Raw genomic sequence first — 14,511 nt, 5'->3', positions numbered from 1 at the left:
ATTTCCCAAGAGCTGGGATGGCAGGCTTGTGCTGCTGAGCTCAATTTTGCATGGCTGGGAAATAGCCCAGGGTTTCCTGCACGCTGGGCAAGCAGTCTAACTGAGCTACATCCCCAGGGCCAGGTATTGTGGGATTTATTTATTTTGGAATTTTAATTTTTATAGCTGTGCTATTGCTATTGCGTTTGTGGGGAAGAATGTTTTTATTCTTAAAAGATGCTGGCTGGCCAAGCAGTGGTGGCGCACGCCTTTAATTCCAGCGCTCGGGAGACAGAAGCAAGGGGAACTCTGGAGTTTAAGGCCAGCCTGGTCTACAGAGTGAGCTCTTGTTTGCTTCCATCACTGACAAACAGCAACATCTTGTGCTCTGATGTCAACAGCTGGGTTGGAAGTAGGGCGGGCTCACTGAGCCCTGGGACAGCGGTGCCAGCATCTCCTCCTGACACGTTGCTAACCCAGCCTCTTCCCTCTGCTCCCGTCCAGAAAGGGCAGCTGACACCCCACCCCGGCATCTGTGGTGCGCAGGCTCTTCCCCTCACTGGCGGTAACTGCACCAGCCAGTTGCCCCTGGAGACCCGGCAGCACTGCCTGCCCTCCGCTCATCTTGTGGGTCCCCCCTTCCCAGCTGCAGCCCCCTGGCCTTTAAAGGTTCCCCTTATCCCAGTGCCTGTAAGCAACACCTGCCGCTTGGTTCCTGGAGTCTCACCACCTGCTCCTCACCCTGCCTCTGCCTGGTAGAAGATGGGCACCTGGTCCCTCCTCTTCAGGAGCTCCTCCGGCTCTGTCCTCTCCTGCTCTCAGCACGCCCAAGCCTTTCAGTTCGGAGAAGGCCTAGTGTGCCTCTGACAGCTTCAGCAGGGCAGGATGACTTGAGAGCAGGTTCAGGAAGCCTGTCCCCTGAAACCAGCCAGCCCATCAGGAAGTGGCCATAGGAGGCGGGAGCCAGCAAATGCACACATGGTCCAAGATCCAGTGCTTATTTCTTTATTGACAAAAAAAGTCACATTTCAGACTTGTCCAGACACATGAGCAGTCACCAAGGGCAGCAGTGACTGGCATGGTCCCAGAAGCATGGAACAAAGGCCATGATGGAGGGGTGGGTGCCCCTTTGCCCTACTCCCTTAGCATCTCATCATCCCCTCCCCACACCTTGCTGACAGCCAGGAAGTGTGACTGTGGAGATGAAGTCACCTGAGGGGAGGCTGGTCCCATCCTGGGACAAAGGAAAATGCAGAAAGACACCTCCCTTTTGGCAGTCCTGGGGGACACAGCCACCCCCAGCTGACAGATCTGCAGTGGTCAGCAAGACTCCAGCAAGGTTTGCAAAACCACAGTTACTCAAAGAAAGCAGGGAGTCCCCTGGATGCCTGGAACACAGGGCTGTTGAAATAACCCCGGGTACAGCAGGGAGCCATCAACACTGCTCTCTGGGGGTGGGGAAGGGTGGGACACATTAATGTCTGTCTCTGGGTTTAGGCTTGAGGCTCGGTGGTATTCTTTACACAGGACCAGCTGGGGCTCTCTGGAATGTTCAATGAGGATAACACTTACCAGGTACTTGACTAACCCCACTCTTGGTGAATGTGCGGCTCGAGGCACCAGGCCTGTCCGGGTCCTGGTCTCCACAGACCGCCTGGTGTGCCTGAGAAAAGCTGAGGGACAAGGGGCCTTGGCAGGGTGAGTGAACAAGAGCTTCCAAATGAAGACTGCATCTCCAACAGAGCAGGTCCCTCTGCTAAGTTCTAGCTATTTGGGCAGAGCAGCCTGTCCCCCACAACAATATTCCTTGAATACTCGCATCTTTTCTTTTTTTTTGAAAGAGATAGCAGGATGGGTGACTGGGACCCTCTGGAAGGTGGGCCACTTTTCCTGAAGGCAGGCCATCTAACATGGTATGGCTGTCAGTGACGCAGCCGGCTGGCCTAGTTGACATGCAGGGACCTTGGACAGAGTTACTTCTGTGCTACACTGTAGATACAGAGGAGGGAAGAAGCTCCTGGGGAACAGCGAGGCCAGCTGGGCAGTCAGCCACAGGATGGGAGCTGGCACAGGAGGTGGCCTTTCTAGAAGTCACTACCCTTGAGCCCGTGGTAAGCAGCTGTGCTATAGGATGTAGCGTTCCCACTGTATAAGCACGGAATTCTTGTCTGCTAACACTGAATGCCCAGGACAAAGTAGGGGGCAGGGGTGGAGATGCAGGGAGTATACGGACTGCCACCATACATACGTACGCACGCACGCACACACGCACGCACACACAAGCCCTGCGGCTGCTTTGCCAGTTAGAAAGCATCGAGAGACACAAGTACAACCTATCAGTCAGTGCATGTTCCGGACAATCACAAAAACACCGCCACCACTTTTAGCTATGAAAACATGACACATTTGGCAGCTTCCACAGAAACAGCCTTCCTCACCCCAAGCCATTACAGAGGTTCACAAAGACCCTTCTCTTTGGTCCAGTTCACGAGGCTGGGGGAGGAAGACAGGGCCAATCAGGTAAGAAACAGGCAGTTACAGCAACTGCTTAGTACCGGTGTCCGTCCAGCCCTGCTTAGGGTACCACAACTTCTAATCTCCTGCCCGAGGCTGGGCCAGCTGGGGCCCCACCGTGGGACAGACACCAGGTGAAGCCACCCCACGGGAACAGGGCAGTGCTCCAAGCACACGGGACACCTCATCCTCCCACCTCTGAGGCTCCGGTCATAGGATTGTGGGTCCTCTGGTAACTCTAGTCTGTACTTAAACCTCGGTTCAATGCACTAAGGCTGGGCTCCTCTACCCCCGCCCCCAACCTCAAAGAACGCCTCAGTCAGGGAGGAATGGTCACGGGACTGCCAATGTCCATCACGGCACACACAGGCTGCTTCCTCTACTCTAGCCTCCTTGGCGTCTAGATGGTTTTCCCCCAGCTCCCCACAAGGCTCCAGATGCTCTTGTGAAGGTCTATCATAACACTGGCTAGAAAACAAAAGCAGGTTTCTGGAAAGGGGCCGTGGGGCCAGAGGCGCACTGTCTTCGTCCGAGGTGGGCGGGGCTCCTCTGGTTTGAGCGGACACCACTTCTCTGGGACCAGGCGCAGCTTTGCTTCGCAGTAGCTCAGTTACTGTACAGGTGCAGGGTTTCCCTTCACAGCTGCTCGGCCGATCAATCGCTCTCTTGCCTTCAGAGTTCTGGAACTTCAGATTCTCTGTTTACATCCGAGAGCCTCTCTCCTGAAGAATCTGAAAGTGGAAGACGCCAGCAGACGGTGAGCTGGGCGTCTGCTGAAGGGGACGCAAGAGCAGAGGAGCTTCGGGGAGGCTCAGGGTGACGCATGCAGCAAGGCAGGCTTGAAGCCCCCATCTCACTGGCACTGAGTGCCAAGAGCTCTCGCCAAATACACGCATGCAAGGCTGTTGTGGAGCAGAAGGTTCTGTGCTGTGGATCAAAGTCCTCGGTCACTACAGTCAGGCTCTCGGGAAGCGTGTAGTGTGTGTGTGTGTGGGGGGGGGCAGCAGGGTAAGGGACTAACCGGCTGTCAGGAGCAGGGCAGACCCTGCCTGATGGAGTCGGGCGACACTGAGGAGTGCCATCAGTGAAAACCCCAGCCTCTTCACCATCCTGACAGGCGGCACAGCCCCCTCACCAGTGTGTGTGTGTGTGCGTGCGTGCGTGTGTGTGGGTGTGCACCTTCCGTTATCACTCTCCACCTCTTTTTGGAGGCAAGGTCTCTTCACGGAAGCCAGGGCTAACCAATTTGGCTATGCTTGTTGCCTACAAATCCTGATTTAAACCCAGCAGCCGGGAGGAGGAGAGAAAACTCATAGTTGGAAAAGGAATGGAAGGCAGTTTGGGCAAAGGTGGACAGAGCCTGGACACAAAGGAGGCAGAGGGCGCTTGGGGAAGCCGTGCCTTACCTTGGCCTTTTCGCTCGGCTCTATGACGATGCCATTGGTAGAATTATTTAGTTCTCTGGACACAACACAGAGGAACTCTGCCTGGTCTTCGTTTCCATAGTTATAGGAGGAGCCAATGTTGATGAGCTGGCGAAACAGGAGGGCGGTGACTGTGCGCCCGTGTAAGCAGGCTTCAAACACGTAAGCCCGGCCAGGCTGGACGCGGTGCTGCACACTCGGGATGCAGGGTTAAGCAGATCTCTCTGAGTTTGAGGCTAGCCTGATCTACATAGTTTCAGGGAAGCCAGGGATGTTTAGTGAGACCCTGTCTCAAAAAAAAAAAAAAAAAAAAAAAAAAAACAAGGCGGCAGATGGGGAGATTCACAACTAACCACTGGGCCGAGTTCCCAGAGCCCAGTCGAAGAGAGGGAGGAGCAATAATACGAGCAAAGGGGTCAAGACCACTTTGGGGACACCCACAGAGGCAGCTGGCCTGAGCTAGGAGGAGCTCACTGACTCCGGACTGACAGTTTGGGGAGCCTGCATGGGACCAAACTTGGCTGTCTGAATGTGGCTTCGGCAGGCTGTGAGGCCACTGGCAGTGGGACCAGGACTTATCCCTAGTGAATGAACTGGCTTTTTGGAGTCCATTCTCTCTCAAGGGATACCTTGCTCAGCCTAGATATAAGGGAAGGCCTTAGTCCCACCTCAAAAAGATATGCCAGACTTCGTTGACTCCCCATGGGATGCCTTACCCTCTCTGAGGAATGGATGGGGTGAGGAAAAGGTGGGTAGAGTGGGAACTGGGGTTGGTATGTAAAATGAGAAAAGATTAAATTAAAAAATGTTAAATAAATAAAAAACAAACAAACAAAAAAGCACCCCAATGCCACAGGAGTCGCCCCCCCAACTGGGCAGTTTTATGCTTCAAAGGATAAAAATTCTCAGGGGCAACCAAGGTCCAGAGGAATAAGTGGATCCTAATCCTGTATCATCACGGAGAAGCAAAGTGAGCTCCATCCTGTCCCCTGACCCCATCCCAAGGGCATCAGGAGTATTAACATGGTCACTGCCCTATCAGCATGAAGTAGTCCAGTATTTCTACAAGCATTCCCTTCAGCCCCGCCTGCTCACGCTGGCTCTTTCTCCCAGAACCCAGAGAGACCTGGAAGTATCAAGCGAACAACCCCGCAACCACCGAAAGCTGCATGCCATGGTACTTTTAGCCCTTTTGGAGAAACAAATTCAGCTTTAGCTCTACATTGGAAGCTTGGCACAGAGCACACGTGGCCTCACGGACACAAGGCTGAAGTTGGGGCACTCCTGCTGCAGGGGTGGGCACCCCACGCCCAGCTTCCTCATCCACACATGGGAGGCAGGAGGAGCAGACCCCATCCTCCTTCAGGACATCAGTGAGGTTCCACATGAGGACTAAGCGCAGATCAGGGTTAGGGAACTCACCAAGACTGTGTGAGGCCATGGGTTCAAGTGCCAGGCCTGGGTTAATACTTATACGCACCATTTAAAATTATGTTACCTTCACAAAGAACATTCACATACACATAAATGCATTTAAAATAATCTCTGCTTAAGATTATGTATCAGGGAAAAGAGCTGCGACAATAAACCCTGGGCGGCATTTGGCCACCCATCACTGACTGGGAACTAGGGACCTATATGACGGGACTGGTTATGCAGTGCACACAGAGGCATCTCTGCCTCTAGCTTTAACTAACAGTGTTTACACAGCTGTAGCTTCTGCTCTGTAAGTGAGCTTCTGGTGACAGTTCAGCTGGCCTCTACAACTCCACATAAACAGCTTCACACAATATCTCATTCCCTGTGTGCAGGCTCAGCTTCCTGGTGAGCTGAGGCAACAAAACAAACGAGGCTGCCATCTAGTGGAAGAAAATGGTAAAATCAAGGTCCTCAGGGGCTTTGTTTTCATAATCTCAATTGAACCCACAGAGAATGCTTCCAAATGACCATGGCACACATGTGTCTGGTCCCCTCCTAGCACACCTAAGCCCCATATATCCAGAACTGTAAGCTCCAGAAAGCTAGCCTGATGATGTCATTTTGAAAGGAATGTTCCAGGTTAAAAAAAAAAAGGCAAAGGGAGGTGCTTGGGTCTATAAGCTCTGTGACACCCGGCACTACTGTCAAGTTCAAACTCTGGATGTGAAACCAAGAAATGTGGCCCTCCTCCCAAGCCTTCACAAGTAATCACACCAAGGCGTGATTTCCGAATTATGAAATGGGTCACACCTGCCTCACCCACTCCCAGGGCCCCTGGCTGGCTGGTTGTGGCTCCCTGGGAGGAGGTGCTGGGTCGCTGCTCTTTGAGAAATATACCTGTTCAAATTTCCAGCCGTCAGACATGGTGGAGACCATCTGAGTGAGTTCTTCCTCTTGACACTGCAGGACCCTGTACACGTGCTTCACGGGGCCCTGCAATGACAGGCAGGCTAGCATAGCAGCACAGGGACACCACGCTGACCCCACCAGGACCCCTGCCTCCCGCAGCTGCCTGGGACCACCCACTACCTCTCTCCAAACAGCACTGTGGGATCAATGAAAACTCATCCGCTATAAGAACAGAAAGCAAGACCCAAGGGATCGATGCACACACTAGCTCTCAGCTCCAGAGGCACAGTTTGTGTGAGCAGCTTTGCTGAGACACTTAGAGCAACCCTCCTCAGCCACTCTGGGGAGGAAAGTCGCGTTGTTTTTAAGTGGTTTGGATGCGATTTGGATACTAAAATGCACACCATATTTTGGTGCTCCAGACTGCATAGAAATGATTGTGTGAATGGCCTTTTTGAAATTAAAGACATTTGTTTATGTATCATATGTTTCTGGGATCCCTTGGCGCTGGAGCCATCTAGCATAGGTGCTGGGAACTGAACCCCAGCCCTTGGCACTCAGCATGCACTCTTACCCGCTGAGCCATCTGCTCAGCCTAACCCTTTTTCTTTTGGGGAAAGGGTCTCAAATGTCATCTTTGCAGTCCTGGAAGTCATTGTGTATAGCAGACTGGCCTTGAACCCAGGTCCATTTTTCTCTGCCTCCCAAGTGCTAGGATAATAGCACGCACCACCACATCATGCATGTCTGTCCAAGATGTCCTGGAACGCGCTATTTATCTCAAACTCCTGGTTTTGCCCCTGCCTCAGTATCCCGTGTGCTGGGATTATGGCACACCACCTGGCAATGGGCACTGATGTTAACCTATTATCTTATCAAGAAGAAAACACATATTGTACAAATATTCATTAGTTTCCCCTTTTGCTGATGCTACCAGGAAGCCGCAATGTTTAACAGTACATTCCTGTTTCAGCGGTGTGGGATAACAGAAAAGAAACATTTACTTTTTTGTCTGCATTCTTGGCAGAGCTTCCCAACCCCTTAGGATTTCCTGAGTAGCTGTGGGGGGCATGGAGCACATTTGTAACCCTTGCACTCAGAAGGCTAAGGAGGACAGCTGGACTGCACAAAGAGGCTGTATGGCAAAACCGAGAAATAAAAAAGTGTCTCTTGGGGCTGGGGGTGTGGCTCAGCAGCAGAGTCATTGCCTAGTATCTGTGAGGTCCTGGGCTCCATGCCAGGCACCTTAAAGACAAAATAATAAGCCTGGTGGTGCTGGCACACGCCTTTAATCCCAGCCCTCAGGAGGCAGAGGCAGGGATTTCTGCCTTTGAGGCCAGCCTGGTCTACAGAGCGAATTCCAGGACATCTGGGGCTAAGAAGAGAAACCCTGTCTCAAGAAAAAAAAAAAAAGGGGGGGGGGCTGGAGAGATGGCTCAGTGGTTAAGAGCACTGCCTGCTCTTCCAAAGGTCCTGAGTTCAATTCCCAGCAACCACATGGTGGCTCACAACCATCTGTAATGAGATCTAGTGCCCTCTTTTCTGGCCTGCAGGGAAACATGTAGACAGAACACTGTATACATAATAAATAAATATTATAAACAAAATCAAACAAACAAAAAAACCTAGGCAAAGAAGGGAACATGCCCTTCTTTGAAAATACAGACAAATCCCCTGACAATTCTCTGTGGTTCTCTCCATACATTTACCCACACATCAGAGGCAGGCAAATCTTTGTGAGTTCCAGCCTGCTCTCAGAGTGAGTTCTAGGACAGGCTCCAAAGCTACACAGAGAAAATCTGTCTCAGAAAAGCCAAAAACCAACCAACAACAACAACAAACAAGCAGACAAACAGGGAGGAGGAAAGAAGGACAAGAGGCCACTGCAAAAGGGGCTCAGGCTGCCAAATGCCTGCCACGCACAGCCGACAGTGCCCGTGTTGAGGGTTATCTGGGAACCTGCAGTCTCAGAAGCATGAGGGACACAGGAAGACAGAGCCTTTGAATATCAACCCATCTCTCAGAGTTCACTACATAAAAAGGACAGATGAAAGGTCAGTGAACATCAAAAAGGTCTTGACATTCCTGGAACAAAAAAGCTCCCGACTGGGTGTGAGTCCTCAAGCCTTCAGAATCCAGGGGACTAATTAAGTTAATTGCTGCCATCAAATAGAAATCTTAGGATGCTCTCAAGGAATCTACTAATGGCAAAGAATGCAGAACGTTCAGGTTCTGTGATTATGGATGGTTTCAGATTATGCAATTCAGGGTACCATCAAAATTTCTACTAAGCAATCAAGTTTATTTTAGAATGTGGGAAACTGGGGACAGAGCGAGACTTCTGAAACATCTAAGCTACTTATTAAATATCTACAAAGCAAAAGATGCCAGGGAAATGTAAGCGGCCGAGACTAGGGAACGCAGGGCCCTGTTTCCTACCTCCCAGGTATAAATCTCCCTGTGAACACCAACAAGACTCCTAAGCACGGGCCAGAATAAATCTATCTCTGCAAACGCCTGAAGGCAAGGGCTCAGCAGCGCTGACTCCCTTTCCTTTAGTAGTGACAGCCAACACCATGACAGATTAAGGGAAAAAGAGCCACCACAGGGATCAGGTGGTGTAAGAAGCAACTGTGCCACTCAGACAGGTGGCCCCGGAAGGAGGGAGGGGCACAACCTCCTGCCTGGGCCTGCAAATCTGGAGCTGCCAGTTCTTAGACACAAGAAAAGGACAATAGCTGCTCACCCACGTGATGGACGGCACGGGAAGCAGGCTAAGTCTGCCCAGTCATCTGCTCTCCCCCAACAGGAGACATTTCTCATCACGTCTACTGACTTAGTATGAAAATCCAGATATTGTGATACAAAAGGAGGCTGGGCTTCATCTTCTCAGTAGCACATTTCACACCTCTTTTTAAAAAGTGGCTTGCAGATACTGGCGTGAGGTGATCACAGCTTAAAGACAGCCCCAGTACAAGACAGGAGCAAGTGAGACAGTTGGCTTTCACACGGAGGGAGGCAGATGCTTCATCAGCAAAAGCAGAGCTCTGCTGGGCTTGGGAATCCCAGCACTAGGGAAGCTGAAGCAGGAGAGCACAAGACGTGGCTGGGCTACAACCTGGAGAGCAGGCGGTGGACCTAGAGCGGGCTGGGATCCCACAACCATATGGTGAACAGCAACGCTCTGTGTATTCTAAGGGATGGGGCTGTTCTGTTTTCTCTGCTATTCCGCCTTAACTTCCGCACTCGGAGCCATTCTGACCCTCCGGCTCTGAGGAGAAAGGTACCCTTTTCACATCACACACAGAGACACCACGGGAGAGGTTTGGCCTTTAGCAGTTTCAGACACCTTACTTGTGAAGTTCTGTTCTCATTGTCTCGTATCCTTTCCTTAACCAGCCGCACGAGGGATGCAATATTGTAGAACTCTGCTTCCTCCAGTACACCTAGAACAAGGACCAGACCTAAGTCAGAGAAGTGTGAGCTCACCCGAAAACAGCAAGACAAGGCTTGCTGAGAACTGCATCTTGATAGCGGTGGTGGCCCATGCCTTTAACTCCATCAGGTGGATCTCTGTGAGTTCTAAGCCAGCCAGGGATACACACAGAAACCATGTTTGAAAAACAAAAAAATAAAACAACAGCAAAAAACCAACCAACCAAAAAAAAAAAAAAACCAAAACCAAACCAAACAAAAACCCAAACCACAGGAGTTTCTTCTATGTGCATTTGGTGTTTTGCTTGTGTGTATGTGAAGGTGTCAGATGCCCTGCAACTAGAATTACAGACAGTTCTGAGATGCCATGTGAGAGTTGAACCCAGGCCCTCTGGAAGGGCAGTCAGTGCTGTTAACCGCTGAGCCATCTCTGCAGCCTCCCAACACAAGGTTTCTTTGCCTTCCATCTTATCCCTCCTGCTTCCTCCTGGCAGCCACTCATTCGCTATCCATATGCCACCTAGTTCCTGGAACCTGCCACACTGGACAACAACTGACCTTGCAGCATTTACCTGTTTTCCCTAGAAAGGGCTGATGGATGGGTTCACGTGCATACACTTCAGAATTTAATAGAGTAATTATTATCTGAACAACATTAAAAGGCTATCAGGGCTGCACAGTGGCAAAATGCTTGCTTAGCAAGGTTTGATCCCCAGCTGGAAAAAAAAAAGGTGTGTGTGTGTGGGAGATGAATCATGGTAAACAAAACCAAAGATCTTACAAGAACTTTGGGATGTATGACCCTGCACTAGGAAAAAATGTTCTAATGAACATTATCACAACAATTGACAAACTGCAAAGATGCAGACAAATGATAGATTTTAAATTTCCTGAGCTGTGAAACAGGGTTATGCCCGGTTTCCATTTTTTAGAGTAACACAGAGAATTAGTAAGGTGTGAAATCTGCATCTATTCTCAAACAGTTCAGAGAAACTCTCCCGGGAATGAGGGAGGAGGAGACAAAGTACAGTGATAAGGTGCGGTGATAAGGTGGCACGCCTTTAGTCCCAGCACTCGGGAGGCAGAGGCAGGCGGGTCTGAGTTCCAGGCCAGCCAGGTCTACAGAGTGAGTTCCAGGACAGGCTCCAAAGCTTTTTAACATTTATTTACTTCTGTCAGGTGTGGTGGTGGCCTCTTTAATTCTAGCAGAGGCAGATGGATGGAGTTCCAGGTCAGCCAGGGCTACATACCCAAACTCTCCCTCAGTTTGTGAGCATGAGTGGGAGGGGCAGATGGAGGGCAGGGGACAGTTTGTGTCATCAGTCCTTCCAGGCTTGGCCACAATATAAAGATTTCCATTAAGGACATGAAAAGACTGTAGGCACTAGCCGTTAGGGCAGTGAGCACATGGAATTTGTTCTGTTTCCTATTAGTATGACTCTGAAATGATCCCCCTTTTTTGGTTTTCGAGAGAGTTTCTTTCTTTTATTTAATATTTTCTTATTTTACATATCAATCCCAGTTCCCTCTCCCTCCCACCCCCCCCACTAACCCCTCCATCTCATCTCCCTCCCATCCACTCCCCAGGGAGGGTGAGGCCTTCCATGAGGGATCATTAAAGTCCAACAAGTCATTTGGGGTAGGGACTAGGCCCTCCCCTGTGTCTCTAGGCTAAGGAGTATCCCTCCATAGGGAATGTGCTCCCAAAGTCCGTTCCTGCACTAGGGATAACATCCTGGTTCCATTTTTAGAGGTACCATAGACTTCCCAGGCCTCCTGAGACCCATGTTCAGGGGGTCTGGGTCGGTTTTATGCTGATTTCCTAGCTATCAAGAGACAGGGTTTCTCTGCATAGCTTTGGAGCCTGTCCTGGAACTCACTCTGTAGACCAGTCTGGCCTTGAACTCACAAAGATCCTCCTGCCTCTGCCTCCTGAGTGCTGGGATTAAAGTTGTGCGCCGCCACCACCACCACCGGCTTGAAATTTTTTTTGTTGTGGTTGTTTTTGTCATTTATAGACTCCCTTCAGGGAGAAAAAAAGATGAGCAAGAATTCACAATTCCTCTCTCCTGACCGCCATGAAGCTGCTGGCTATCACAAGCTTTCCTAGCCAGAGGTTGTAGATCAGGCATCCTGGATTTAGGAAAGGACCCCAAATTTGCACTGGGCATCTCCAGAGCGATCAGGGAGGCCTTTCACATGGAGGACTAGACCCACTTCCAAGGCAAATGCCCTACAAATCGGAGTGACAAGGCAGCCAAGGCAGCAGGAGAGTCGGCTGACAAAGAGCTTCGGAGTGAATTGGGTCAGCTGCACGACTTCACAGGGAAGCATGAGACCAGAGTCTTAAAGAAATGAGGTCAGGTCTTTATTAATATTATTTTTGCAAGTCCAAAGGAAAATGGGAAAATAAAAATAACCAAATGCCAGACATGTGGCGCTTCTGGTTACGGGCATTCACTGCTATCGGATAAGATCAGTTCTACGGGCTCCAAAGCCTAACGCAATCTGCAAAGCAGAGCAACCCAGCTTCCCACTACAGCAGCTGAACAGAGCCCAGAGCAGCCTCCTTCAAGGGTCTCCGGGCAAGCCCTGGGAACCGGAAGCTTCCTGCCCACCTCTCCCATCACCAGTTAGTTACACCTGCACACCTCCAGTGAGGACCCCAAACACAATCAAGCCTGTGAGGCTGGAAACCACCCAGTGAGGTGTCCTTACCTTCTTCTGCCAACTCCTTGGTGATGATGAGTTTCCCATGCCGGAGGTAGTTCAGGATGGGGCCAAAGTAGGTGGGGTCTCTGTCAATCAGATACGCTCCTGTCTCGTCCTGTCAACGGAGCACAACCAAACACCGTGAGCCTCTCAGGAATGTTTTCTAAGTAACATTCTCCCCTGATCTGTCAGTGTACCCGAGCAGCAGATTCATCCCATCAGCGAAACGGGCATCGGCTGTGGTGGGACACCCTTCGGTCCCAGCTTTGTTATTCTTTCATTGAGGCCTGTTATGCTACACACTTTGCTCATTTTAGACCGCTGGCTTTAACATGATTTCAGGTTAGATGTCCTAGACGCACAGTCATCCCCATTGCTAGGCCTTTATTTCCTGGGTTCTTCTGTAGGGTATCAGTTACAGGGATGAAGGGAATACCACAGCTGTGTGTTGAACATTTTGGTCCTTCATCGCCCCCGGAATACATTCCTAACTCTAAGAAAACCTCCGTTCTATTGGCAACTCTCCTGAGCCCAGGGCCAACATCAGTGGGAGTCGGCATCGCCAGCTGTAATCTCACACACCCTAGCTCTGTGCCCAGAGGAAGCCTGGTGCTGCCAGGACTCGGCTCTGGGCTGCTTTAATCCTACTCATCTTTAAAGCAAAAGAAACAAACTGGCTTATGTGGCCATAAGGTATATAAGAATAACTCTCCATAAACAGGAGTTCTAGAATCTCTTCGGTCAGGGCGGCTTAGGTTCCCATCAATTTGGTATCAGAGGAAAACAGATGAACTTGGTTACGTGTTTAAGCCGGTATAACTCTGTTAACCACAAAGTGGTTACAGTGCTTTACTGAGGGCATCTGAAATTCAAAGGTGAACCTGCGAAAGTTAAACTGGAAGTGCTCAACCCTTTGGTTAGCAGTCTTCCCTCCCACCTTGTCTAACAGGTATTCCTCAGTCTACACATCTGCCGGGTCCTAACCGGTCAGCCTAGATTTGCATGGACAAAATGGAAATCATCCTTCCAAGGAATGCATTTACTTCCAAAAATGTACCGAAACGGCGATTGTTAACCGCATACAAGTTCTGGGACCAGGATTTTAGAAAAGCTGGGTAACACCGCCAAGAAGAGCACCTCCTGCAGCCTTCGGCGGTGGACGCGATCTATCGTTTAAACCCCAAGTTTACTATCGCTTTGCACAGGGATCGAACAGGGAGGGAGTCCTGGAAAAGCGACCAAGACGTGGTCGTTCACCCTGACCCACTTCTGCGTGCATCTGGCACTGGCAGCGGGGGCTGTACGGGGGACCAGGGGGAAGTTATGCAGATCTGAGAAGGTGGGCTCCTCGGGAGGGGCAGAGACTGTGAGAGGAGTGCGCAGGGGGCTCCCGTGGGTGCAGGTGGACAGCGCCTGGAAGGAGCAGCCGGGGAAAAGGGCGGGGCGCGGAGGGAAGCCGGAGTCTGCCTCAGGATGGGGCAGGACGCGGAGGGGAGACCCTTCCATGGCGGCAGGTGCCAGCCCAGGGGGCGAGGGGGACTGCAGTCCGGTGTGCAGGGCCTGCGGGCGGGATCGGAAGGGCAGGCTCCAAGGCTCCCCCAGCCGGGGGCGGGGCGGGGGGGGGGGGGCGCACCTTGTCCGAGTCCAGCTCCGGGTCCTCCTGGCAGCACAGGCGGCAGAGGAAGGACTTGGGCTCGCGGCCTAGGGTCTGCCTGGTGGTCACGAAGTAGGTGCCGCCCACGTTGAGCCGGACCCAGCGGGCCGCCCCGCCGCCCCCCGCCCGCTCCGGAGGTCCGGGCCCCGGCTCCAACGGCTGCGCGCCGGCGGCGGGCTGGCGGCCGTGCCCGCGGGCCGTGGGGCCGGCCGGGCGAGGGCTGGGGGGTCCGCGGCCCGAGCTGCCCCCGTCGCCCACCGCGCTGCCGCCGCCCCCTCCCAGCCCCGCCATCGCCGGGTCCAGCTGCAGCTCCGCCATCTTGGGCCGCCGCCCGCCACCGGGCCGGCCCATTCCCCGGCGGGGAGAGCCGGGCCGGCCCATCGGCGGGGGTGGGGCGGGGGGCGGGCCCGGGAGCGCCCCCAGCCAACGCGGGCCCAGACCGCGCACGCGCCGCGCCCGCCCGCC

The 14,511-nt window shown here is 52.1% G+C and overlaps 1 protein-coding gene across 1 annotated transcript; it reads right to left on the bottom strand.

Annotated features, from left to right (window-relative positions):
- Nucleotides 1-961: 961 nt before the first annotated feature.
- On the bottom strand, nt 962-14,379 carry Kctd2 (potassium channel tetramerization domain containing 2). The gene is made up of 6 exons (XM_051180349.1): nt 14,026-14,379; nt 12,399-12,507; nt 9,600-9,691; nt 6,234-6,329; nt 3,900-4,025; nt 962-3,224 (listed from the first exon to the last, which is right to left on the bottom strand). Exons 1-6 carry the CDS (start codon nt 14,362-14,364, stop codon nt 3,195-3,197), a joined length of 792 nt encoding a protein of 263 aa, XP_051036306.1. The 5' UTR covers nt 14,365-14,379; the 3' UTR covers nt 962-3,194.
- Between the last annotated feature and the right edge of the window lie 132 nt (nt 14,380-14,511).

Source organism: Phodopus roborovskii, unplaced genomic scaffold (genome assembly GCF_943737965.1).
Source record: "Phodopus roborovskii unplaced genomic scaffold, PHOROB, whole genome shotgun sequence".
NCBI lineage: Eukaryota > Metazoa > Chordata > Mammalia > Rodentia > Cricetidae > Phodopus > Phodopus roborovskii.
This window is presented reverse-complemented; position numbering and strand designations above follow the sequence as displayed.